Genomic DNA, 25242 nt, shown 5'->3' with positions numbered 1-25242 from the left:
AACCTTGAGATATAAAGAGATTCGTGCACTAGAAAAAGCAATGGAATTTTAAAATATTTATCGTTTCATTTAACTTTGTCAATTACATAATCATAGTCTACTACAACAAATAAAAATACAAGATAATAAAATAAATTAGTAAAATATTTACATCTAATCTATATTCTTACGGGTTTTTCTTGGAAATGACGACGAATAATAGAAGAGTCAGAACTAAAGATTGAGATGAAGTATTTTAGTATTTGAGAACTCGAAAAAAAAAAGTTGAATATATTAGCATCAATTCTCGCTATGTTGATGTCATTACTAGGGTTGTAAGTCAAGTTATTTTAACATAATGTACTTAATTAATTTTTATTTTCAAATTTAATATATATGTATATGTTGTAAAATATAAATATTTGTATATATTTATTATATCTTTTTTATAACAATTTATCTTTTTTTATTTTGATAAGATTATTATATCAAGCTTATTTTAGAAAGTAAGATTAAATGAAACTTTAATTTTGAATTAATTCTAAACATAAAATTGTGACATTTAATTGAATTCCAAATTTGAAGTTATGTTATTCCAAAATAACAATTAATTTCTAAGTAATCCTATGTATAATTTATAGCAAATTAATTTCAAATTGACCAATCTCACCATCAAATACCACTTTTGATTTGAGTAAATTTATTTAACATTTATAATAATTCACAAGTTATTTGTATTAATTAAGTACAATATTATCGTAAATAATATTAATATTAAAACTAAATCACTGTCAAATGTATATAGAATTAAATCAAATGACAAAATGTTTATATGAATTTGACCTTCAATTTGTATGTAAGTGTATAAAAAAATTAATTTATTTAAGATATATTAAATCTTTCGAACCCTGGAGTCTATAATTTTGTTGGGGGCTTGTTAGAAAAATTATTCGCTACCAGAGTTTACAGAAATAAAATTACGTCTCTGCTAATAATTATAACTTTTGATACGAAAGTAAATACTTGATCATGATTTAATTGGTATCAAAACGAGATTACGAATTCGAGCCACCACAAAAACAATTATGGGAGAAAAGATTATTGGATCCGTGAAACCCATAATTCTTTTGGTGTACGAAAATTTGACCAGGAGAGATCAATGAAATATCAAAATGTGGGGTACAGGGTGCAATTTAGAGAAACCTTGGGGTGTTGAGTGTAATTTACTTAAGATTGGATAGTGGTTGGGTTAAATTGTACATTCCTTTAAATAAGAGGGTGGAAGTAGCATAACCCTTTTAATGGAGGGTTGAAATGTAAAAAAGAGCTTCCGTGGAAATTAACCCCATGGCATGCGGGCAGTCGAGAAATATGATGTGTTGTCGTCACTCAGCTAAGATTTTTCACTCTCACCTTTTACACAATCGGGAGAGATATATTCTATACGAAGCTGGAGAGAGAGAGAGAGAGCTCGGCTGCTGCAATCTTCTCAGAGTAAACCCTCACTGCTCCTATTCTCATACCCCCTCCCTTTCTGTATATATCGGATACATGCTTTGTTGTCTTTACTTAATTGTTAATACAATCTGTTGATTGCAATTTGAGATGCACTTTTTGCTCCATTTCGTCCGCAGTTTGTTTTGAATCGGCTAGGGTTTGTTCTTTTACAATCCGTCGGAGCTGCGACGTGTATAGTCTATCTAGGGTTTGTTGTTGATCTGTTTTGTGATTGTCGTGTACAATGTCTTTGGTAGTTGCCCTCTTTTTGTTTATTATACTGATGAATAAAGTCGCTCTGGGTGTGGGCAAATTGTGGTTTCTATTCTTGTTTGTCTACGTGACCTTTTGATCAAACTCAAACTTCAGTGTGTGGAATGTATGTTTACTTTCTATATTTCTTCTCTCATATGTTTGTGCTTTTTATTTTTATGTTCTGGTTGTACGGGAAATTTAGTTTCAGGCTGAATTATCTTTATGGGCTATATCCTACTCGGTTAGTGTCGATCACATGCTAGTTGTGCGGGTATAAGCCCTCAGACTGACGAATTATAAAAAATGAAATGGGGATATAACAGTCCTGAAATGTGGGCTTTATATGATTGAAAGTAGTGACAGAAACTGGTAAATCTTTGGTTATATCATGTTCTTGAGAACTGTATGCCATGTTCACTAATTACCTAGGCCACATATCCCCCTTTAGATCATCGATATTATATTTACTCATGGTTTGTTTAGGCTGGTATTGAGTAGCAACTGCTAATTTTTCCTATTATCCTTCCAACCAACGGCGTATGTGTCATTTTATGCAGCAGTTTCTAGACAGGGTAATTCACCTTTTACCATTTTTGTACTTTGCTCTGTTGGTGAGCCTTGGTAGCAACAGTAAGATTGCTCTTTTGTTATTGGAAGAGGGTTTGAGTTGTGGAAACAACCTATTTGCAAAAGTATAAGGGAAAAGTTGCTTCTACACAAAAGAGGGGCAACTCATTCACTCTCCAAAAGTATATTTTAACATAAAATTAAAGGATCATCTTCCTTTCGGTTCCCCCCCCCCCCCCCAGCATCCTTCTTCCTACCTCTAATATTTTCATTTATTCTCTAGCATAATATTGTCTCTTCTCAGTACGAACTTGTGCATGCCTAGTCACTCACACCATCATCTTCTTTGCTAATTATATTTGCCTTGTTCATCTTGTATTTTCTATTGTCACCAATCATAATGACTTCACTACTCTGAAATTTCTTTCATTTACCTAATCCACTTTCACAGTATATATTCTCTCACTAAATTACGTACACCTGCAAGCCCATTTTTTCTTTATGCATTTCACTATGTTGATTTCTCCCCTGGAAACAAGGCTATGACTCTCTCTCTCTCTCTCCGCTTTTCTATATATGTCCACTTAGAATATCTACTCCCACATTTTACACAATCACTAAACACATAAAAAGCAAGCGCGCGCGCGCACACACACACACACTCTCTCTCTCTCTCTACATATATATATGTATGTGTGTGTATATCTTTATCTTTCTGATGTAGGAGCATATTCTTGATTTAATAATGTTTTTATTTTCTTATTTGTTCAACTTATGGTGATTAATTATGTTTTTACGTTTTAGTTGGTATTTATATTATTTGCTTAATAAGTAGTCATGTGCTTAGCATGTATCTTTTAAGATAAATGGATGGCTAGGAGTAGAAGGATTCATTTAAGTATACATTCAGCAAAGTATAAGGGGTATAAGTAATTTACCTTTTATAAGTGCCCGTCCTGTCTTTCTGGTGATGTCAACTGATCCAATGCCAGGCCTGGTGTTGCTGTTGGGACTTAAATATTCCCCATGGTCTTCATACTGAATTTGTCATAAAGAGGTTATGGCTTTGTTTGGTTTGCAATTTGCTTATGTATTTTCCGTTTCTAATGACTGCTTTTTCTTTTATGGTCTCTTTCCTGTTCAGATATTAATATAAGAAAGCATTGCTAGTCTGTGGGATTGGCACTTTAAAAACAGTTGCCCAAGATGGCAAATTTGGCTTTAACTGGTATACTGGAAAAGGTATTATATCATGCACCTTCTCCACGCATATGCGAATGCATGCATTCACATGCACACTTGAAAAAAAGAAGAAGAAGAAAAAAAACTTTAGTCTTGGTTTTTCAAGAGAAGGGTGCTTGCTATTATGTGTTCACTTGGTTCAATTTTATTGTTCAGATGACTGGCAAAGATAAGGACTACAGATATATGGCAACTTCTGATTTGCTAAATGAGTTAAACAAAGAGGGATTTAAACTTGATTCTGATCTTGAGATGAAGTTGTCAAATATTGTCCTACAGCAACTGGATGATGCAGCTGGTGATGTATCTGGGTTAGCTGTAAAATGGTTTGACCCTTTCCTTTCCTCTGTCTTGGGTTCTTACATGTCTAGCGTGCCTACAAGTTTTTGCCCTTCTAGTTACGAGCCACAATACTTTTACTCTCCTATTTCTGTCTCTCTCGTTTTTGTGTCAACTCACAGCTGTTGCACCCACCATTTTCTGTAGGAATGCTTTAATAGTGTTGTTGAAATATCTTTGATTTTTTATTCAAATAAACTCACGGCTATTGCACCCAATTTTTTATATTCATGTCTATCCCATCCACCATACCCAACTTTGGGATCTAACCGGTCAAGAAAAGAAGAAAAAGTGCAAAAAAGTGTTTTTTTTATACAAGGGATTTTTTGTCAATAATTGCCAATAAAATAAATATTTTTAAATGAGTTCACATGCTGTATTCATTTTTTTTTCCCAAAGTTTGGAAAAAGTGAGTTATTGAATCCGTGTTTAGTTTTTAATTTTTAGCAAAGAATGAAAACTGAACTGAAAAAATGAAAATCATATGTTAACCTTAGGACTCTTGGATTACACCCTTAGGCGAGAAAACCCTCACATAAACCCTCCCAAACACTCTCAGATGCAGAGTAAATGTAAGAACAGAAAACATACACTAACAGAAGAGAAAATAACAGAATTGAAAAGATCAAACCAAACAATAGGCGCAAGATATATCCTGGTTTGGAATGCCTTTGGCAATCCTACATCCAGCAGTCCAAACACCCCTTCAAGCAATCTTTATTACCAGACAGAAGATCAGTACATCACAGCCCTCCTAGCCCACAAAATCCCGAGTACAACACCACACTGTTTCCTCAAGAAGAACCCAAGACTCGCAGACAGTCTTCCTTTCTTGAAGAATGACTTGCACTCATAATACAAAGGACTAGAGCACTCACAGAATGATCCTCTCTCAGCAGGCGCCTTGCCCTCTTATTTATAGAGGCGGTGGACACACTTAGGCAACTAACTTAGGGAAATTACATATTAACCCCAACAAAATGTACTATTTACACTTAACCCCTAGCTGCCTAATTTCTTCAGCCGAGACTACTCCTTCATGCTCCTTCCGGTTCTGCTATCTTCTAGGACAAAACTCGAGGCAAACTTCAACATCATAATTGAAAACAAAAAACGAAAAACTGGAAGCTCTGTATAGCTGGCTCAAAACCTGCTTGTCTAAAACAAATTATTGCACTACTTGCTGGAAATTGCCTGAAATTGTAATTTGATATTGCCTGTGGCTGTTTTCTTGAATTTTAATAGTTTGTTCTGTCATGTCATTTAGTCTTGCTCCGCTGGTGAAGAAAGTCCGTGAGCAACAAGTTGTGGAGATGACCAGTAAGCTATGCAATAAACTACTTAATGGAAAAGATCAGCATCGTGACATTGCAAGTATCGCTTTGAAGACTGTTATCTCTGAAGTGCCTAGCTCATCTGTTGCACAATCTATTCTTGTTTCCATCTCCCCACAACTGATTAAAGGAATAACTGGCTCGGTGAGTTTTTAAAAATCTATATTCATGTTACTTTATGGGAAAGCTTACTGGAATATGGAAAAGAAGTGAGCAAGGTTTTTAGTACACTTACTTTTCCTCTACTTAAATGATAGATACTAGACAGTATTAGTTTCTGAAGAAAATCGTATGCATGATAAGGGACACATTTGATCAGTCAGATACACTTGCTTCGTAATTTACTGGAAGAGTGACTGAATGGATGGCCAATAAACTCACAGGAGGAATGCCTACTGTTATCTATTATTAAAAAGATTGTACTTTTCAATTAGCTGGTTAGTGAATTGCAATCATCAAAATATGCACTAATTATGATGAAGCAAGGCAATTCCTTCTCCTTCTTGCTGGTTAAGGTAATTCCTTCTTAGCAAGTTTGTTTCTGTACCTCACTGGAGTCTTCAAACAGACAATTAAAGTGGCCTTCTCGGCATGAGATATGGTTGATGAAATTATATACTGGGAGGTGAGAGATTTGTTGGTTAAAAAAATTTCCTGAAAAATGTAGTGTGAAATTCTTTGGAAGGGATGTAGCCAAAAGGGAAAAAACTTCCTGTATGTAGTGAAGCTGAAATGTGACTCTCTTTTAATTGGTTTGGGTTCTGTGTAGCGACTGTTGTAGCAGAAATTTCTGTCCTAGGAAGCTATGTATATAGTGTATCAAGAACTTATTTGTGTACATTATGTCTTATTTGCATCCTCCTGATGTTTCGTATGTGGTTTTATGATCCCTTGAACAGTTGACTGTGTGTTACATATTGAAGGCAGAACCCCTTTAAATGGCCTGGTTGAACTTCAATTGCTACCTTTAGTTGTTTGTTTTCTGAGATTAATAATTGTTGCATTTAGGTTGCTAGCAATTCTTATATTACTGATTTTAATTTTACAGGGATTGAGTACAGAGATAAAGTGTGAATGCCTCGATATTTTATGTGACGTTCTTCACAAATATGGGAATCTGATGGTGTCAGACCACGAGCTGCTATTAGGTGCATTATTGCCCCAGTTGAGTTGCAACCAAGCCACCGCTCGCAAGAAGACTGTTTCATGTATTGGTAAGCCTGCATGTTGTGGTAAAGCTAAGAATACAGGGTGAAATCATATCTGAATGTGTTAGATCCTTGGACGGGGAAACTCTGTCTAAACTTTTGGTTTAAAATGGCAATATTAATTAAAACAGTAATTTTACTTTAGCCTTTCTTCTCTCTTTAGCATCTCTGGCTTCAAGCTTGTCAGATGATTTGTTGGCAAAGGCAACAGTAGAAGTTGGCAAGCTTTTGAAAAATAAGGGAACAAAGCCTGAAATGGCCCGCACAAACATTCAGATGATTGGGGCTCTAAGGTAATAGGTTTCTTTCCCTGTGTATTTGATGGTGTAGACACGTGTCTCTCTCTCTCTCAAAATTCCCTTTTGTCTTCCCATGTTATCCTTGTTGACCATTTGCTTTCCCAAATGTAAACCTGTTGTCTGTTCTAATTGGAGTATAACTTGTCATTCAAACATTCTGTTTATGCTATGTCGGCGCCTGCCTGTACTTAAGTTGAACGTTTTGTTTGATAATCAATATTAAGTGTCAGAGCAGTGTTGCTAGTGAATGCCTTGTCATTGTGCCATTAAGCGCTCAATTCTATCTCTCATGTTGCTAACATAGGGTGTCTTGCCAACGAAGTTGTTAACTTTCTTGCTTTTCTTAGTCATTTTTGTTTAGGGTGCTCCAATGTGTTACCATACATTCCAGGTTACCTGATCATGTTGTTCACCAAGAAACATGAAAATCTGTTGAATTTATTTATGAACTATTCTGTCCAAAATGCGAGACTTTAACATTGAGTGGTCAGAACTTTAAGTTGATGCTAAATTGACAATAGGCATTTCTTAACAACTACTTGCTCTATTGTGAAATTGTTCTCATTGCTTTTTTCTTTTTTCTCTCAAAAACTATGTAAGAACCAAGAAACAGTCTCCTTTCATGCATTGTCCTTATCCTACCATTTAAGTCTCCTCCCTCACTCTTTTCCTACCATTTAAGTCTCCTCCGTCACTCTTATTCCCTGATTCTTATGTTTGTTTATTGTTCCTTTCACTTCACCTCAATATCATTCTGCATATATTCTATCATTCCTGGTTTCGCTTGTATTCATGTTGCCTTAGTTTCTTTCTGAGAAGCTGTCCTGAGATCTCTTCGTATGAAACTAAACTGCATTAACTCTCACTCCTAGTCAAAAGTGCATCCTCTTGTTTATTACTTGATGAGAAACATGTTAACAAGCCATGGAACTGTTGTGTCTTAGCCGGGCTGTTGGTTACCGTTTTGGTCCGCATCTTGGAGATTCTGTACCAGTATTGGTTAATTATTGTACAAGTTCATCAGAGAATGACGAGGAGCTTCGTGAGTATAGTTTTCAGGTACTGTATACACGAACTCTTTCTACAGATTTTTCTGACAGGTTCTGTTTACAATCTCCCAGCTGAGACACATTAATTTGGATTGCAGGCTTTAGAGAGCTTTCTGCTCAGGTGCCCCAGGGATATATCTTCCTACTGTGATGAGATTCTTCATCTTACTCTAGAATATCTTAGCTATGATCCTAATTTCACTGATAACATGGAGGAAGATACTGATGATGAGAGTCATGAGGAGGAAGAAGATGAGTAAGTGGTTTTTCCTCCTATTAGCATGCTAAATATGAATTATTTTTGCATAATTATTATTGAATAGTGATGCCCAATTACTTGATATAATTGTCCCTGATATCTACGTGCTTTATGACCTTGTAGAGAGAGTGCAAATGAATATACAGATGATGAAGATATTAGTTGGAAGGTTAGAAGAGCTGCTGCTAAATGCTTAGCTGCTTTGATTGTATCCCGTCCTGAGATGCTCTCAAAGCTTTATGAAGAGGTATGTATTCGCATATGTTTTTGAGTCATAGACTCTTGATGGTCTGATACTTTTTTGTCACTTCTTGTTATGGTATCTGTACAACAGACAGATGCAGCAATCTTGCATTCCCATCAATAATGTCCTAAAAGTTGCTATAAACTTCTGAACTAGGAAGTAAGATCTTGAACATTTCTGTACTGTAAGGACTAAGGAAATTTGCTTCCTTTGTTCTTTTCAGGTTTTTTCATGTATGTACATGACTAAATCTTAATAGGAAATGTGAGTTACTTATCAGACAGATCTTTTGCAGGCCTGTCCGAAGTTAATTGATAGGTTTAAAGAAAGGGAGGAGAATGTTAAGGTAATGCCAAAAGGGTACTTTATGAAAAAATCTTATGTGCTTCTATGGCCTCTTTTTTCCTTTTCCTTCTTTTTAGGTTTGTTTATTCATTGTTTGGGGGTGGGAATCTTGCATGATCATAGCACTAATTTCCGTTCCTTTCCTCTCTTATCCTTTATTTTTTTATGCTGCAGATGGATGTATTCAATACTTTTATTGAATTGCTTCGCCAGACAGGAAATGTCACAAAGGGGCAAATTGATGTAGATGAGACAAGGCAAGATATTACAGTTCATATTTCTTAAATAAACAATATGCTCTTTTCATCAATAAAATCTGAAGAATGATCAATTGAAGTACTCTTTCTACTGGGGGTTTGACACACATGATTTATAAAAAATACGATAAAGAATTTTAATATGAAACAATTTCAAGTTTCTTTGGGGATGCTGCAGCTTTTTGTGCTGCATGGTCCCCGACGATGATTGAAGTCTGAGTTATATTGGATATCAAGAAAGCAAAGTAGAAGAAGTACAAGAAAATTGAGGGAAGTTTAGAGAAAGTAGTGGTGGAGAGCTAATAGGGGAGGAAGAGGATGGGGAACTGAGTGGCAGGATTAAAGAGAGAGAAGGAGAATATCATGGAAAAGAGAGACTGGAAGAACGAAGAAAACAAAAGACAGGAGAGAAACAGATCAATGAGATCAAAGAACATTGTACACTAGCATCTTGCAAGTTGTATACATACAAGAGGGATAGGGACAGACAGTGGAAGTATCTGAAACATCTTACGCCTGCATATTGGGATGGAGAAAGGTCCAACTGGCGTGCACACAAATCTTCATATGCCTTGAGAAAAAGTAGAGTAGTGCTGGTGTTTATAAAAAATTAACAATAATCATTAATTTATTCTTAGTTTTACCAATTTTTAACCAAAATTTTTACGCACTACAGTTTTATTTTAATTTCAAGAATGACCTATTTGTAGAATTGGTAATATATGTCTGATATGTTTGCTATAGTATTTGGAGTGTTTGTGTTGGCGGACTATGTGGTTGATATTTGACATTATGGATTATTATGCTTAATTATTTTGAAAGTTTGTGTGTGGTGTGTAAAGAGCTGCTGTGTCTTTCTTGTTCACATGTGAGTTATAGGGAAACTAGTGTACACATATGTGCATGTGTAGAAATCCTTTAGCAACTTTAGGAATATCAAAAGCATCAGTTTGCTTCATACTGATGTATGGTTCATTGTGTTAAATGGTTGGATTTTAATTAATTGTTTATTGGGCTTTCTTCCATAGATAACATGATTGCTTATTGGCTGAGGAAAATTCTCTTTTGGTTGAATCTTCATCTGTTATGATAATCAGTAAAACTAACACTTGTAGCATCTTCTGCAGTCCAAGATGGTTATTGAAGCAAGAAGTACCCAAGATTGTTAGATCTATCACGAGGCAGTTACGCGAGAAGTCTATTAAGACAAAGGTATACGTTCACTTTAATACTGCAAATATTCTATGTTGTTGTTTCTAAAATTTATGAGGCCTTCATTGCCTGCAGGTTGGTGCGTTTTCAGTTCTGAAAGAACTTGTTATTGTCTTGCCTGATTGCCTTGCAGATCATATTGGGTTGCTTATTCCTGGAATTGAAAAAGCCTTGTGTGTGAGTAAAAATCTTTTATGTTATTAAAAGAATCTTGTGTTATTGGTATTTACTTGTGTGAAATCTGATTTCTATATTTATTATGTATTCTCATATATGGATACCAATGCTACCATCTCAATTTCCTGTTATCCTTAACCAGGACAAATCTGCAACATCAAATTTGAAGATTGAGGCCCTGATATTTACAAAACTAGTATTGGCTTCCCACGTGCCTTCTGTTTTTCACCCTTATATTAAGGTATAAGATCAAATTTGGTTGAGGAATTGAAAATGCCTCATTCAACTCACCTTAGGTTGTATGGTACATTTTTAATGCTTCTGTCTTTCTGTAGTATCCACACAAGCTGCATCTAATGTTTAGCAACTCCCTGACTTGTGTAACTTTTGAATAATGCAGTCACCAGTTATTTTTTGGTAGTTTTATCTTCTGAATTAAGATATTAACTGTGGATATCAATTTTTGTATTTTTGGGCGAAACATAGGTGCTACTGAGCATAACTTGCTGTAATGTAAAAGCACTGCCTCTGAATTTTGGACAGTTTCTGGTCACCCTTACAAGTAGTAACTAGAAATAGGGGAGAATGAGTATTTCTGAATACAGGAAATCTTCAAATATAACTCAGTTACTTACGCAGCCAGAAGTAAAGGTTTCAAGCAAAGACCTTAGGGAAACAAAGAGAACTGGATTCCACCAGCAACTTAGGGTAAACTCATAAGTTTATTGAAAAAAACTCTCTCTCAAACAAGAGAAAAGTGTTTAAATACTACCTAGCAATCAGCAACCCTAAACGCAATTGAAAAAAACCCTAAAACAGAAAAGACTAAAGTAGACATCAGCTGTAATGATAAAATTAAATCAATTAAAACAGAAACTAATGGAAACTAATGATGGTTCTGCCCCTCATGGTTGTGCCTCCCTTTCTCGTCCCTAGGATGTTGCTTCTTTTTGTAAAGATCGAGCTAGGGCAGAGAATAGAACTGTAAAGATCGAGCTAGGGCAGAGAATAGAACGCAAACAAATGAGAAGAAGAACATTCTGAATATTCTGATTTATGAATTGAATGAATACAGAAAATAAGACTAAGCTGATTATATACTCAGCCAAGTCTAGACTACCGACATAATAAAGGAAATAACAAGAAGCGCAAATAGGAAGCACAAGTTTAAAAATAACTGCTGCTACAACAGAAAGCTATATACACAATATAACTGAATAACAGCAAATCTAAAACAGCTTATGTGATATTTCCTTTTAACACTTTTGGTTCAATTCTTCTTCTATTTGTTTCGTTAATCGTCCTACATCAGTTACCTTGTTATTTGTGTAGGTAGAAAACTCCTTGAAAATAGAGTTCCTTAAAAGAACTTGGAAATGGAGTACATTTGGAGTATTAATCCTCTAGTGCTTAGATTTGAAATTTATATAGATGTGATGGCGGTGCTAATTAGAGGAAGCTAATGCATGGTTGAATGCTTTTATATATATATAAATAGGGGATTCATAAATGTTGAGTAAATGTTAGATATACTGAATTGAAGGTAGCCTATAATAACTGAAAATAATCTGACCATAAAAGTTTGGTAGCTGAATTTTTCTTCCCTATTAGGGTAGCACTAGCAACTTCCAGGTTTATGTTTGTCTTGTATACTGATGTGACATGAAGTTCTGGGGGCAGATGATCATAACAAAGCTGATGCTAATTAATGCAATAAAAGCAAACTTCTAAAACTTTTTCGTGGCAGGGATTCACAAAAAAGCACTTTTTAAGGAAATCTCTAAAAGAAAATCTCTCCTGAAGAAACTGAAATTGCTAAAGAAGAAGTGGGATTGAGGCTTGTGATTGTTGTTGAAAAAAGAAAATCCATGAGAAGCTTTTTGTATTAAACGGTCACTATTCATTAAAAAAGAAAGTGATATGTAAGTGTATATAATGCAAACTTCGAATTCTGAATGTTACCATACAATTCCTTGTCTTGATTATCTCTTCATCTAGGTTCAACATCCCATCAGCGTGATTTACGTTCTCATTTTAATATGCCTTTTCATTAATCTAAATGAATAACCTTCACCTTAATATAACCTCACTTTGTAATACCCTATCTACATAGAGTGTTGCTCTATAATGATTGTTTATTACGGATGTTTCTCCAGGCACTTTCTTCTCCTGTTTTATCTGCTGTTGGTGAGCGCTATTACAAAGTTACTGCTGAGGCATTAAGAGTATGTGGGGAACTTGTTCGTGTTGTAAGGCCTAACTTTGAGGTGAGACTACTTTTACCCTTTTATATTTGAGTTATTAACTGACAATTCTCCGAGGCACTAATGGCCATGTTGCTCAGGTCTATGGTTTTGATTTCAAGCCCTATGTTCACCCCATATATAATGCCATCATGTCACGATTAACAAATCAAGATCAAGACCAGGTTAGTGGATTATCTTTACAAACTGATAACATTGTGCATGTTTCCTGCCTTATGATACTTCTTTTACAGGAGGTTAAGGAGTGTGCAATTTCTTGCATGGGACTTGCCATTTCAACATTTGGTGATAACCTCAAAGGCGAACTGCCATCATGCCTTCCAGTTCTGGTTGATCGGATGGGGAACGAGATAACCCGTCTTACTGCTGTGAAGGTTGGGTCTTAATGGTCTTGTTGATGGGAAGCTATTTTTGGCAAAGCAATTTATACTTGAATTTTTTATTTGTCTTATAATCATAATATTATGCATGACATAACAGACATGGTTGCAAGGGGTCTTACTCAAAAGTGAAATGATTTAGTTGACACTAGTGTCAATTTTTAATGTTTGTACATCTCAATCTATTATCCTTGTGTAGTTCTCAAATCTTGCATAGATGTAATAGTCTCTCATGTATTAGAGGCTAGATGTGTGGAATATTATTGTGGATGACTGGAGATGGAAGTTATGGATTCATGAAACCAGAAAATTATTTATCTCATTGATGAACTAATTACTTTTTTAGAAGTCTTGGTGGATGGTATGGAACAAATCTTTAGCAAAAGGGGTAGAGGAAGACCAAGAAAAATTTGGTGGGACACTTAGGTATTATATAAGAGTCTCAGAGAATATATGACCATAGATAATAATGAGTGAGCTAGAATTCATGTAGGCCAGCCCCACCCAGTGGAATTAAGGCTTGATATGTTGTTGATCAGAAGTCTTCATTCGACTAAGTTGGGTTAGTTATATGGTTCTAGCTCTTCAATCATATGTGCCAGTGCTTATTTCTTTTATAAGCTTGTTATAACTTGTGTAATATCTAAGGGTTTCCGTTAAGAGTTTTTTTTTGGGGATGTTACATCTTTTGCTACAAACTTCTTCCATTCTATCCACTCTCATCATATGTGCAAGACATTTTAAATATGTTTCATGCATTTTACATTCTTTAAAAAAAAAAAAAAACTATTTTCATGCATTTTATTTTCATTAGTCACTGCTGCAACCGTATTACAATAATCTTGTTTCTAATTTTGTCTTTTCTTATATGGTCGTACATCCACTGTAACATTCTCATCTCATTCACGCTTTTGCATGTGTTGTTGCTTAACTGCCCAGCATTACTGTCATATGGCAAAGCCAGTCTTATAATTGCTCAATAAAACTTTTCTTTTAGCTTTAAAGAGATTTTACAATTTCATAACATACTGAAAATATTTCTCCATTTTAACTTTCTTGCCTGGATTTTATGGGTAGCATACTCAATAATCTCCCATTCTTGTTATACTATTGATGATTGATAATCTAAATTTCTCTTTTTTAGGAATAATTTGACGGTTAAGTCTCAGAACGATATCATTCAGACTTTATTTTTATCAAATTTATATTCCATATATTCAATTGTCTACCTGTTCAACTTATAGACTTTGTATTCTAAAGTGTGCCTCTACAATTCAAGCTTAATACTCATGTCTTTTTTCCCTTATCCAATAACAATAACAATATTATTTGTGAATAACATACATTAAGGAATGCCTTCTAGCACTAGAGTTAATGATGTACTTTTTGAGTTCATCCATCACTAGAGCAAAGTGTAAGGATTCATTGTGGGTCCTGAATTTCCTTTTTGATTGGAAGAGTCACAATATCTGTTTTATAAAGTCTAGCTCACATTTTCGCTTGAAGCTTGATAATGTCTTTTGTAACCTATATATAAGAAGCCCCGACGCCTTGTTTCTCTAAATATAAAATCATCCACTGACTTCTTTAGGGACTCTGTCATAGGCTCCTTTTTTTTGAGGACTATAAGCATGATATGCAAGTCATGTTTGTTTTTTGACCTTTGCATCATATGTCTGAATAAGTGGGCAGTCTTCATTTTTAACTTACTAGGCATGAAGCCAAATTTTTCAGGGACCTTGGCCTTCAGTTTGATAGTAAACCTGCGAGGTCTGTTTCTTACTTTTCTTAGAAGAAGTTTTGTCCTTTGTTCCCTGCATTTAATACTATTTTGTCTCGATTCTGTTTTTATCTTCATATGGATTTGGTGTGGGAATTTGTGTTTTACTTGTTGAGAAGAACCCAAGTTAATTACCTATCATAATAAATAAAACAGAATGGTAAGAGTTTATAATCAATTAGCATCTTCATTGCTAATGAAATAATAAAGGAAGTAATTTTTGCTTTTATTTTATTATTATTATTATTTTTTTTGGGGGGGGGGGGTGGTTTTTGGGGAGGGGGAGGGGACATATTAGGACATTTCTTTCGGGTTTTCACACTTTATCTCTGAACGTTGTCATACTTCTTGATTGCCTTCTCACAAGCTGGTAGATGATCTAAATACTGCAATTCCATGGTTGATAACAGACTGAATCTTTCTAGTCATACAAGCTGAACCCTATGTTAAAAATGAAATGGGAAATCTAAAATTTCATTTAGGTATTTTGATAATCGTATGCGTATTTCATTACCAAGAAGTTAATGTTATCCCCCATCCTCCTCCACTCCCTTATTTAATACTTTAAGATGGAATGATTTTGGTGGTCATAACACATTGTGCATTTTACTTTGTTAAAGTGTAACGTATGACATGCATCTTTTCAGTGTGATTTAAAGTCCTTATTCAAAGAAGCTGAACACTTTCATTGAATACTTGATGCCCATTGTTGATCTATTGGTTTAAGAATGCTAAACCGTGATGTTTGCTTCCAGGCTTTTTCTGTCATAGCTGCTTCGCCACTGCGGATAGACCTCTCATGTGTTCTAGAGCATATTATTGCAGAGCTAACTGCATTCTTACGGAAGGTAAGTTGTCTACTATTATTCTACAATATTCACTTACTGATATATTTGGGTAATTTTAGATGACTGAATATTTGATTGGCTCGCTTCTTCTTGGGAACAGGCTAACAGGGCACTGAGACAGGCAACACTGGGGACATTGAATTCTCTAATTGTTGCCTATGGTGATAAAATTGGGCCAGCTGCTTATGAAGTCATTATTGCTGAACTTTCAACTTTGATAAGGTTCTAGGCATTTTTCTTCTAAATTTCCTTTTTAGTCATTTCTTCAATAATCTATTTCTGTACAATTTCTTCTCAGTTTCTTCTTGTATTTTTTATTTTCTTTGGTTTTCCAAGTTGTGTTCTGAATGCTAACCCCATTTTAACGCTGAACATGCACATCAGTGACTCAGACTTGCATATGACGGCACTAGCCCTCGAACTCTGCTGCACCTTGATGGCTGACAGAAAGTCAATACCTAATGTTGGTTTGAGTGTTAGAAATAAAGTTCTCCCTCAGGCACTGACATTAATAAGAAGCTCGTTGCTGCAGGGGCAAGCCCTTTTGGTATTACTTTGGCTTTAATTTAGAATCAATGTTTTGTCCATCATGTGCATCATTGGTAAGCTCTCTCTTGGATGCTGCAGGCTTTACAGAACTTCTTTGCTGCCTTGGTTTATTCTGCCAACACAAGTTTTGATGCTTTGCTTGACTCTCTTCTTTCAACTGCTAAACCGTCCCCTCAGTCTGGAGGTGTTGCAAAACAAGCATTGTTTTCGATAGCTCAGTGTGTAGCTGTTCTTTGTCTTACAGCGGATGATCAGAAGTGTTTTTCTACGGTAAAAATGCTTACAGATATCCTAAAAGATGATACCAGTTCCAATTCGGTAAGCATTTTTTGTCTAGATTACTACTTGTTAGTTGTTTGTCATTTGCTTCGATGCCTGCAGAAGATTGCATCATCACCAATTAGATGACATTATCACAGGGTTAATTTGTGCAAACTTATTTCATTGAAGACAAGTAAATAATAATGTTTGTTACCTATTAACTCTATCGTTCCTTGTAATTTGTAGCTTCTGTATTCTTAATAGTTGATATGGATCATGTGCTTCTTTTATCATGAATTTGGAACAAGTCTTATTAGTAGTAATACTTGAACTAAAAGGTTGTGATGCTAGCACATTACTTTATTCCCTTCCATATTCTATATTTTCTATAAGGGGCTTAATCAAGTAAATGAGGGAATTGCTATAATTGGAACTTGTCAAATTTCATGTGTACAATCACCCAGTCTATTATTTAATGAAGATTAAGTTTGAGCCATCCAATTTATATCAGTTGCAGGATGACACTAACTTTGCATCTGCTTGCAAATTATCTGGTCAAAGAATTATGTTGGCTGGGTTGGTTAATAAATGCTGATTCAAAATTAAAAAACTAAAGTAAAGAAGGTAATTATTGTATTGTTCTTGTTTATATCATGTACTTAGCTGACAAATCTGCAGATGATTTAAATATGCAAAGTTTACACTTATGGTGATTGGCAATGTGTCTTTGTTACGCACTTCTTGTGATGTTTCTATTTCTCTGTGGATATTATGTGTTTTCTCCCAATTGGTTAAATGATCGAATTGATTTGTTTGTGTCAAAGCTTGCTTACTTTGTGATTATATCTAGTTAAACATGAACTTGCTTATGCGTCCTTGTTTTGTTTAGACAGGGAATGGTGTACTATTGATTTTTATCTGTTCCAGCCCTAATATATAAAAATTGGCATTTGATTTGGCAAATATGTCTTTGGCATTTGTTTTCTGACACCTTTGATCTTCTGTGTTTTAGACTAAGCAACACCTTGCCTTGCTATGTTTGGGAGAGATCGGGAGAAGAAAAGATCTAAGCTTGCATGCACATATAGAAAATGTTGTTATTGAGTCTTTCCAGTCTCCTTTTGAGGAGATCAAGTCTGCTGCATCTTATGCTCTTGGAAATATTGCTGTTGGTAATCTGTCAAAATATTTGCCCTTTATTTTGGATCAAATTGATAACCAGCAAAAGAAGCAGTATCTTCTGCTTCATTCTTTGAAAGAGGTCTGTTCATTGAACAAAATGATCCTCTCAGCATTCAATTTTATTTTCTGAAGCAGTATCAACTACAACATTCTCTTATATGATGTACATGTGAATCCTTTCAGGTTATAGTGAGGCAATCTGTGGATAAATCTGAGTTTCAGGATTCCAGTGTTGAAAAGATACTTAATTTGCTTTTCAACCACTGTGAAAGTGAGGAAGAGGGTGTTCGCAATGTGGTAGCTGAGTGTCTGGGTAAAATTGCACTTATTGAACCTGGAAAACTCATTCCTGCTCTGAAGGTGAAGTGTGTCAAGGGCTATATTTTTATGTGCACATTTTCTAGGCCATATATTAGCTTTTCTCAGGGCAATGCTGCTTTAATGTGTATTACTGCAGGAACGCACAACCAGTCAGGCTGCATTTACCAGAGCAACTGTTGTCATTGCTGTAAAATATTCGATAGTTGAGCGCCCTGAAAAGATAGATGATATAATATACCCTGAGATATCATCATTTTTTATGCTTATTAGAGATCATGATCGGGTAACTTTTAAATTACTGATAAATATTGTTCTAAATTGTGGATAGCTGTATTTTACTTTTACATTGCATTTAACATGGTGGGTTTGTGGATACCTGTGGGGTGTTTTTCACATTTTGGTTTTGTTGAGTGTCATGGTCTATTACTTGTTTAATTCTCCTTGTTTGTTCTTTCTGTTTCTTTTTTGATTGTGCAGCATGTTCGGCGGGCAGCCGTCATGGCTTTAAGTACAGCAGCTCACAATAAGCCTAACCTCATTAAAGGCCTCCTTCCTGAAATATTGCCACTTCTTTACGATCAAACTATTATCAAGGTAACTTAATGTATAACTGTTAGAGCCATGTTTCCTGAGGCGGTGAATTTGCTTTCATGGAGATCTATTATGTTCTATATATTGAGATTGAATATTTAATGATATAAAAGTTAATTGATCTATTATGTTCTATAAATTGAGATTGAATATTTAATGATATAAAAGTTAGTTGGATAGATTTTTGTAATCTTATATACAATAGATTTTGTTTTGTTTAGCACTAGAGAAAAGAGATAATATGTGTGAGACATGATTAAGATAATTTGAGATGTGAGAAGTAGACTGTTAGAGGCTCTTGTGAGGAGAGTGGATGGAATGGAACAAATGTTTAACAAAAGAGGTAGACCGGCAGAGGAAAACCAAGAAAAATATGGCAAGGGACTCTTTGGAAGACCAAGAAAAGGGACGTCTTACAAAAGATAAACCCACAGGTAGAAATGATTGGCAAGTTAGAATTCATGTAGACGACCCCACATAGTGGCATTAAGGCTTAGTATGTTGTTTTAAGAGAAAAGAGAGTAAGTACAGTCTAGGAAAATATTTTTGAAAGCAGTTTTCTTTAATAATTTTTTTTATTTTTTATGTTTTTGGATTTTGAAGTTATAGAATCTCCACATAAAAATAAATAAATAAATAAGGGAATGAAGAAAGAAAATAATGGACATAAAGTCTTCCCAAGCATCAACAGACAACCAACCTCATTGAATATCAGGACCTCAGTTTAGCTGAAAAGGGCCGTGGATACCTTACTTTCTGAGTGCAATTTGAAAGATGAGATGCATAGCCATTTGCTCAAGAAAGTGGATTTTTTGAACTTCGTATTTCTATTCTCGAAGGGAATATATTTTCATTAGCCCCAAGTGAGACTGAAGCTGGAGAGAAGAAAAAAGATGGCATGACCATTTATTTTTTCAGGTATAGAGGTAAACTATGCCTTTTAGTATAAATGGTGATCTCGTGATGAGAACCGCTGTACTGGTTAAAATACAACTTTCTTGCAGCAATTTTTTGCTTGTGGAAGCAAATCCTCATTTGTAAGTTTTCTGATTGTTTGTCTTTACCTTTTGAATTGTTGACTGGGGGATGAAAATAATGGAAAAGAAAGCAGAACTACATTTTGTAACTCTTTTTAAATTACTATATGGGGATGAAAGGAGAGGAAAATTAATGGTGGACTGGCTGTTACATGGCTTGATCTAAAATCCCTACTCTCTGGGGCCTAAAAAGGGAAGAAGAAAAGAAGATCAAAGGAGGAAAAAAAAAACCCATAGAAGTAGTCGAAAGAATTCTGTGGAAAGGTTTTCTTTCTTTACGTCTTTTGAAATATCATGGAGTTTTTTAAATCTATTATCCTATTGTTAACCATTTTAGTCATTCTCTATTCATTATTTTATTTCAAGGTTACATGTTCCTTGTGCATTCCTGTTGCAGCAAGAATTGATAAGAACAGTTGATCTCGGTCCATTCAAGCATGTAGTCGATGATGGACTTGAGTTGAGGAAAGCGGCATTTGAATGCGTAGACACATTGTTGGACAGTTGCCTTGATCAAGTCAATCCTTCATCTTTCATTGTCCCCTACCTTAAATCTGGTCTAGAAGGTGAGTTCAGAGCACTAATTCATTTCTTATGTTCCCTATCTTAATAACATTATTCTATTTGCTTATTTTTCTTCGTGGAATTTTGAACGGTTGCATTCTTGTTTTTCCCCTGATTCCTAATTAATTATTGTTGATCCACGCCCTGCCCCTCCATTCCCTTCTATGTTGCCTTTAAGATGGTCATGTTTTTCCTAGTCATGGTACTTTTGCCTCTCTCTCTCTCTCTCTCTCTCCTTTTATCCTTTTTGGGGTTGGGCGGGGGCGGGGGCGGGGGCCGGGGCGGGATTCAGGGGATGGGTTCTTAGTCTTCTTATTCGTCATGATGGAATATAGGAATTTGCTTTAGAGTAGGAATTCTTACTTTTCCACGTATATAAGTGAAACAGTGTTTTAGTATAATTTCTAATTTGATTTGTACCAGATCACTATGATGTCAAAATGCCTTGCCATTTGATTCTTTCAAAACTTGCAGACAAGTGCCCCTCTGCTGTATTGGCAGGTTAGTTTATGAATCAGTTTTACATTGTTATGTGAACAAATATTTGTATCTCATACCCAAATATTTCAATTCAGTATTGGACTCGCTGGTTGATCCTCTCCTGAAAACTATAAGCTTTAGGCCAAAGCAAAATGCTGTTAAGCAAGAAGTGGATCGTAATGAAGACATGGTTAGAAGTGCTTTTCGAGCAATTGCTTCCCTGAATCGCATAAGGTGAGGCTTTTAAATGCTATGTAAAATTCAAAAGCAAATTGGATATGTTTCCTCTTCTCCTGGAATTTAAAAACTGGCCTGCTTGAATGGCCTCAAGGTTTTGGGAAGCCCTTTGTACAAAAATGACCCACTAGGTGATAGAAGTGATATATCTTATGCTTGCTTTATCCAATAGGCATGAGGAAGAATTTTGGCTTTGTAGGCCAGTTTGTGACTGGTTGGGTTCTCAACCTTGGTGTCACTGGCTCAAATTTCCTTGTCTTAGGAGGGAAAGCATAAAAAGTAAAAAAGGATGAGATAGGGTCGCAATAAGTTGAAAAATACCATTGTGATTCAAACTGCCATTAGATTTTTTTTTGGGGGGGGGGAAATAATGCAATTTTCTGTGTTTTGTTTTAAAATGATAGTTTTCATGTTTGAGTATGGTTTATGGATGGCCCAGCAATTGGTTGTTGACATCCAAGTTATTAAGGCTCCTAGATGTTAGCTGATTATGGGTGTGCTGGAATGTAAAAACTTTTTAGGGTCAGAGGTTCAGCTGACAACTGAACAGTGAACCAATACTTCAGGTTGTTTTAAGTAGTCTCTCTCTTTCCAGGAACACTTTAGTCTTTGGTTCAGATGAAATTAAAATATTTCTTGCAATTGGAGGTAATGGAAATAGAAACATAATGTTATATGAAAATGGCTTATGTGTATTAAATGGTCAAATAAGTGGCATCAATGATAAATGAAGGAAATGGTTCCCTGTGATTCTCTGCAAAAGTCTATAGTTGCTTCCACACTGCCCCCCTTTTTTGAATTTCTTAGGTCTCTCCTGTGGTCATTTTTAATGATTTATGTTTAAATTTTGTAATGAACAAGAAGCCTGCAGATTCTCTTCAGACTATTAGAACTAGAAGAGGCTTTGGTTTACCAGTAGGAAATTATGTGTAATATGTTGTTGATTTCTGCAATGTTAAATGCCAGCCAAGAAACCTCCGTATTTAATTGGATATGTGCTAGATATGTGCAAACTGAGTTTGTTTTTCTATTTATTACATGGAAATGGATGTGCTTTCTGATCACTGGTAAGCAGATTTTGTCGTGTGATTTTTGTTTATTGTAAATTGCTATATGATAGTTGCTTGAGAAATACTGATGTTTCTTTTCTCCTTCTAACTTAGAAATATTTGTTTTGCTCATTTTTCTGGCCAATAACAATATATTAGGGCCTGTTTGAAAATGTTGCTGTTTTCAGAATTTTCATTCCATTCCTTTCCAAAATTTAGGAATGGAAACAGTGGAACTGATGTTTGTTTTTGCATTCCATTTTCAAAATTTTGTCAATAACTTTTGGAATGGTATGGAATGGAAAAAATGGAATGGGTTAAAAACCCATTCCATTTCCATTCTTGCCCAAAAGTCACCACCATCCTCTCTCTTCCTTCCCACCCAACTGAGAAGGCCTTCCTCCCTGTGACTGCTGGCCGACACAACACTCTGATGTTTTTGGCGACCCTGCATTGGAGCCACACCAGTGACTTGACTCCCATTTCCAGCAACGTTTTCAGCGTGACAAACTCAGCAGCTCCGGCACACTTTTGGTCTTTCCACCAAGTCTGGCGACCCTGCAGGTCTGGCTGATGACCGCACTTAAAGTCACTGGTATTTCCGGTGACAAGCGGCTTCAGTGACCAGTTTACTGGATCTAACCGTCCTCGTGGTGAACTTGAGCCGATTTGGTGAGTTCCAGGCTCCCATGGCAAATCTGGCGACACTGCAGCCATGGCCTACAACCACACATAGCCCTGCAGGTTTTCTGGAGATAAGCAGCCTCAGCAACCAGATTCACATGTTTTCCAGCCGTTTTCAAGGTGACCCACACCAGTCCAAGAAGTTTCATCATCTCCACCCAAGATCCGGCGAGTTGCAGGCGATGGTCGGCTATTTGGCGACCAGATTTTTCGGATTTTCTGATGATCAATAATTTGTTTTACCCATAGCATGAATTTAATCTTGAACACACCTTCAGAAAATCAAACTGTTCACAGTTTTCACTTTCATTTTTTTGACAGCTCACATCGAAATCAAACAACGTTTTGAGTTTTCTTTTTCCTTAGCAGAATGAAAATTAATGGACTGGAATGAAAATGACAGAATGGTAAGGAATGGAAATTTTTTACAGTGTCTTCAAATGGCCCCTTAGCAATTGGTTGGCGATAGCTATGCTGTAGAAAGAGGAAATATCTACTTAGTTGGAAGGAAACTTTTTCTGACCAGATTAAAATAAGCCATGTAGTTATCAAAAATAAATTATTAGCTGCAGATCTTGTTTGATCAATATTTTCATGATTCCATTTTTGACTGTTACAATATGCAACTTCTGTGCAACCATGGGATTTATCATAGCTGTGTCACCTTCTTTCCTGGCAATTCAATCTTGAACTCTTCTGCTCTGTATTTGAGTTGGAGAATATAGGAAACCTGATGCCATAAGTGTGGTTAGTTGATTTTATCGTGTGGTGGAAGTGGCAGTGAAATTCTATATTCAATGAAGTTTGATATACGAATATACAAAGTTGAGTGTTGTATTTTAATTGAAATCTCTTTATTATTATTGTTTCCTTGGTTTCGTTCTCTTTCTCTATCTGGAAATCTATTTTCTTGCTGGGACCTTCTCCTTCTTTGTTGGTTTCCTTCATTTTATATCACAGAGCTTGTTCTCGTTGGTATCTTGAGCCATGACATGATCCAGGTTTCTCATTTCTTCCTGCTAACTACACCCTCACTCTTAAGAAGGGTGCATCCTGTAGTTCTTGACTCATCTATATGTCTGCATTTTGCAGTGGAGGAGACTGCAGTCACAAGTTCAAGAACCTCATGAGCGAAATATCGAAATCTCCAACGTTATGGGAGAAGTATTGTGCTATCCGAAACGAGTGACAGAGATGACGAAGATGATGCTGAATCCTCCCGGCTTGGGTAGACTGACTTCCTCCTGCAAGGAGGAGCCAGATAAAAGAAGCTGTCCTGTTCTTGCTGTCCGCAGGATAAGTAGTACATTAGAGGGAAAGGTTAATCAGTTAAGAGTGGTTATTTGCAACCAAAAATGAAGATAAAATAGAGAACTGATATGGGCATGGAATGTCATGGCACGGCACGGCACTTGGATGGGGTTTATATATAAAGGGAAAAACTTCTACTGTTGTTGTGAAGACTGGTCATTGTCCTTTGTATAGGGTCAGGATATACCCTTAAATTGAGTTTTGTCATCCTCAGCATTCTTCTTACAATGTGGTTTCCCCCCCCCCCCCCCGTATCTTGCAGCTTCTTATAGATTCTCATATATTTTGAGCATGTAACCGCTATTTTTACTCAAAAAGACTAATTTTAATGTATGCACTTTATCAAATTCACTTGCTCCCACACTCAACCCCAGCTTGCCATTGCTTTTGGATTTTCTTTACCCCTCTTGGTTAGACATTGATAATTGTCTTTTCTCTTTGTTACGCTTAAGGTGTGTTTAATTGCATTATCTATAATTTAATTTTAGGTAATATTGCTGAGAAAACAAAAATTACCCTACCCCTTAGAAAATGAATTCCATGGAAATAAGCTTTAAATGTTTGTACCATATATATTTTTTCATAGAAAAATTAATAGTGTTTGATTGTTTTTCATATAAAATGTGTAATAATTACATATTTTTCATAGTAAATGTGTGCAATCAAATACTCTTACGATAAGTGTCTAAACGTTAGAAAATGGTCTCTTGTTTCAAGCTTTTTCTATTTATATATTATTTTAGATCTTTTAGACTTCATAATCTTAATTGTTTTACTTTATTAGCATGTCAAATATGAGGTTTAGCTTTTTTTTTTTTTTTTTTGTTACGCACCATCACAAGCGCCTCTTCTTGTCGGTCCTATGATTCTAGCAAAAAATGTAAATCAAGGTAGCTAACAGCTAGTTTGACTTTTAGCCTTTCTCCACAAACGTGATGGCAATTTGGTAGTTTTTCAAGTTTCAGTATCACCTTAATTGCTAAGTTTTTTCTTCTCGTCAGGACTCAAATACGGAACTTGAGGGCTTAAAAAGTAACATCCCAGCGCATTTTTTCTTTGTCAATTAATTTATGTCCTGGCGTAGGTTTAGATCTTTTTAATCCATAAAAGGTTGGTTTTATTATTCTTTCCTTATATATCTATTTTTTAAATTTTTAAATAAATTAATCATCTCTGTGTTTAGTTTAGAATTGAGAAAAATATAAATAAATATGTTTGGCACTTAAAAAACACTTTCATTAGATTTTTTATATGAAATTTTGTTTCCAAGCTATTTCTTATCGAGTAATGTTAGTTGCGTATTAATATATATGTTACATTCTATTAATCAATTATTAATATATGTTTCACTTGAATGATTTAATGAGGAATGTATTGGTAATTAATAAATAAGTTGTCAAAGTGTTAACTTGGATGTGCAAGTAGCATTATTCATTTTTCA

The 25242-nt window shown here is 35.4% G+C and overlaps 1 protein-coding gene across 1 annotated transcript; it reads left to right on the top strand.

Annotated features, from left to right (window-relative positions):
• Positions 1-1360: 1360 nt before the first annotated feature.
• On the top strand, positions 1361-24148 carry LOC127809725 (cullin-associated NEDD8-dissociated protein 1). Its single transcript, XM_052348750.1, has 29 exons — positions 1361-1473; positions 3443-3540; positions 3697-3866; positions 5147-5357; positions 6262-6427; positions 6585-6714; positions 7665-7779; positions 7868-8025; positions 8152-8275; positions 8568-8618; positions 8792-8874; positions 10002-10086; positions 10162-10263; positions 10406-10504; positions 12420-12530; positions 12608-12691; positions 12761-12901; positions 15443-15535; positions 15636-15757; positions 15920-16082; positions 16163-16402; positions 17358-17606; positions 17711-17887; positions 17985-18131; positions 18326-18442; positions 19874-20042; positions 20464-20541; positions 20616-20754; positions 23583-24148. The coding sequence occupies exons 2-29, from the start codon at positions 3505-3507 to the stop codon at positions 23677-23679; spliced, it is 3657 nt and encodes a 1218-aa protein (XP_052204710.1). The 5' UTR covers positions 1361-1473; positions 3443-3504; the 3' UTR covers positions 23680-24148.
• The last annotated feature ends 1094 nt before the right edge of the window (positions 24149-25242 follow it).

This window comes from Diospyros lotus, chromosome 9, assembly GCF_014633365.1.
Source record: "Diospyros lotus cultivar Yz01 chromosome 9, ASM1463336v1, whole genome shotgun sequence".
NCBI classification, from domain to species: Eukaryota; Viridiplantae; Streptophyta; class Magnoliopsida; order Ericales; family Ebenaceae; genus Diospyros; species Diospyros lotus.
Note: the sequence above shows the minus strand (reverse complement) of the source record. Positions and strands in the feature narration are given on the sequence as shown.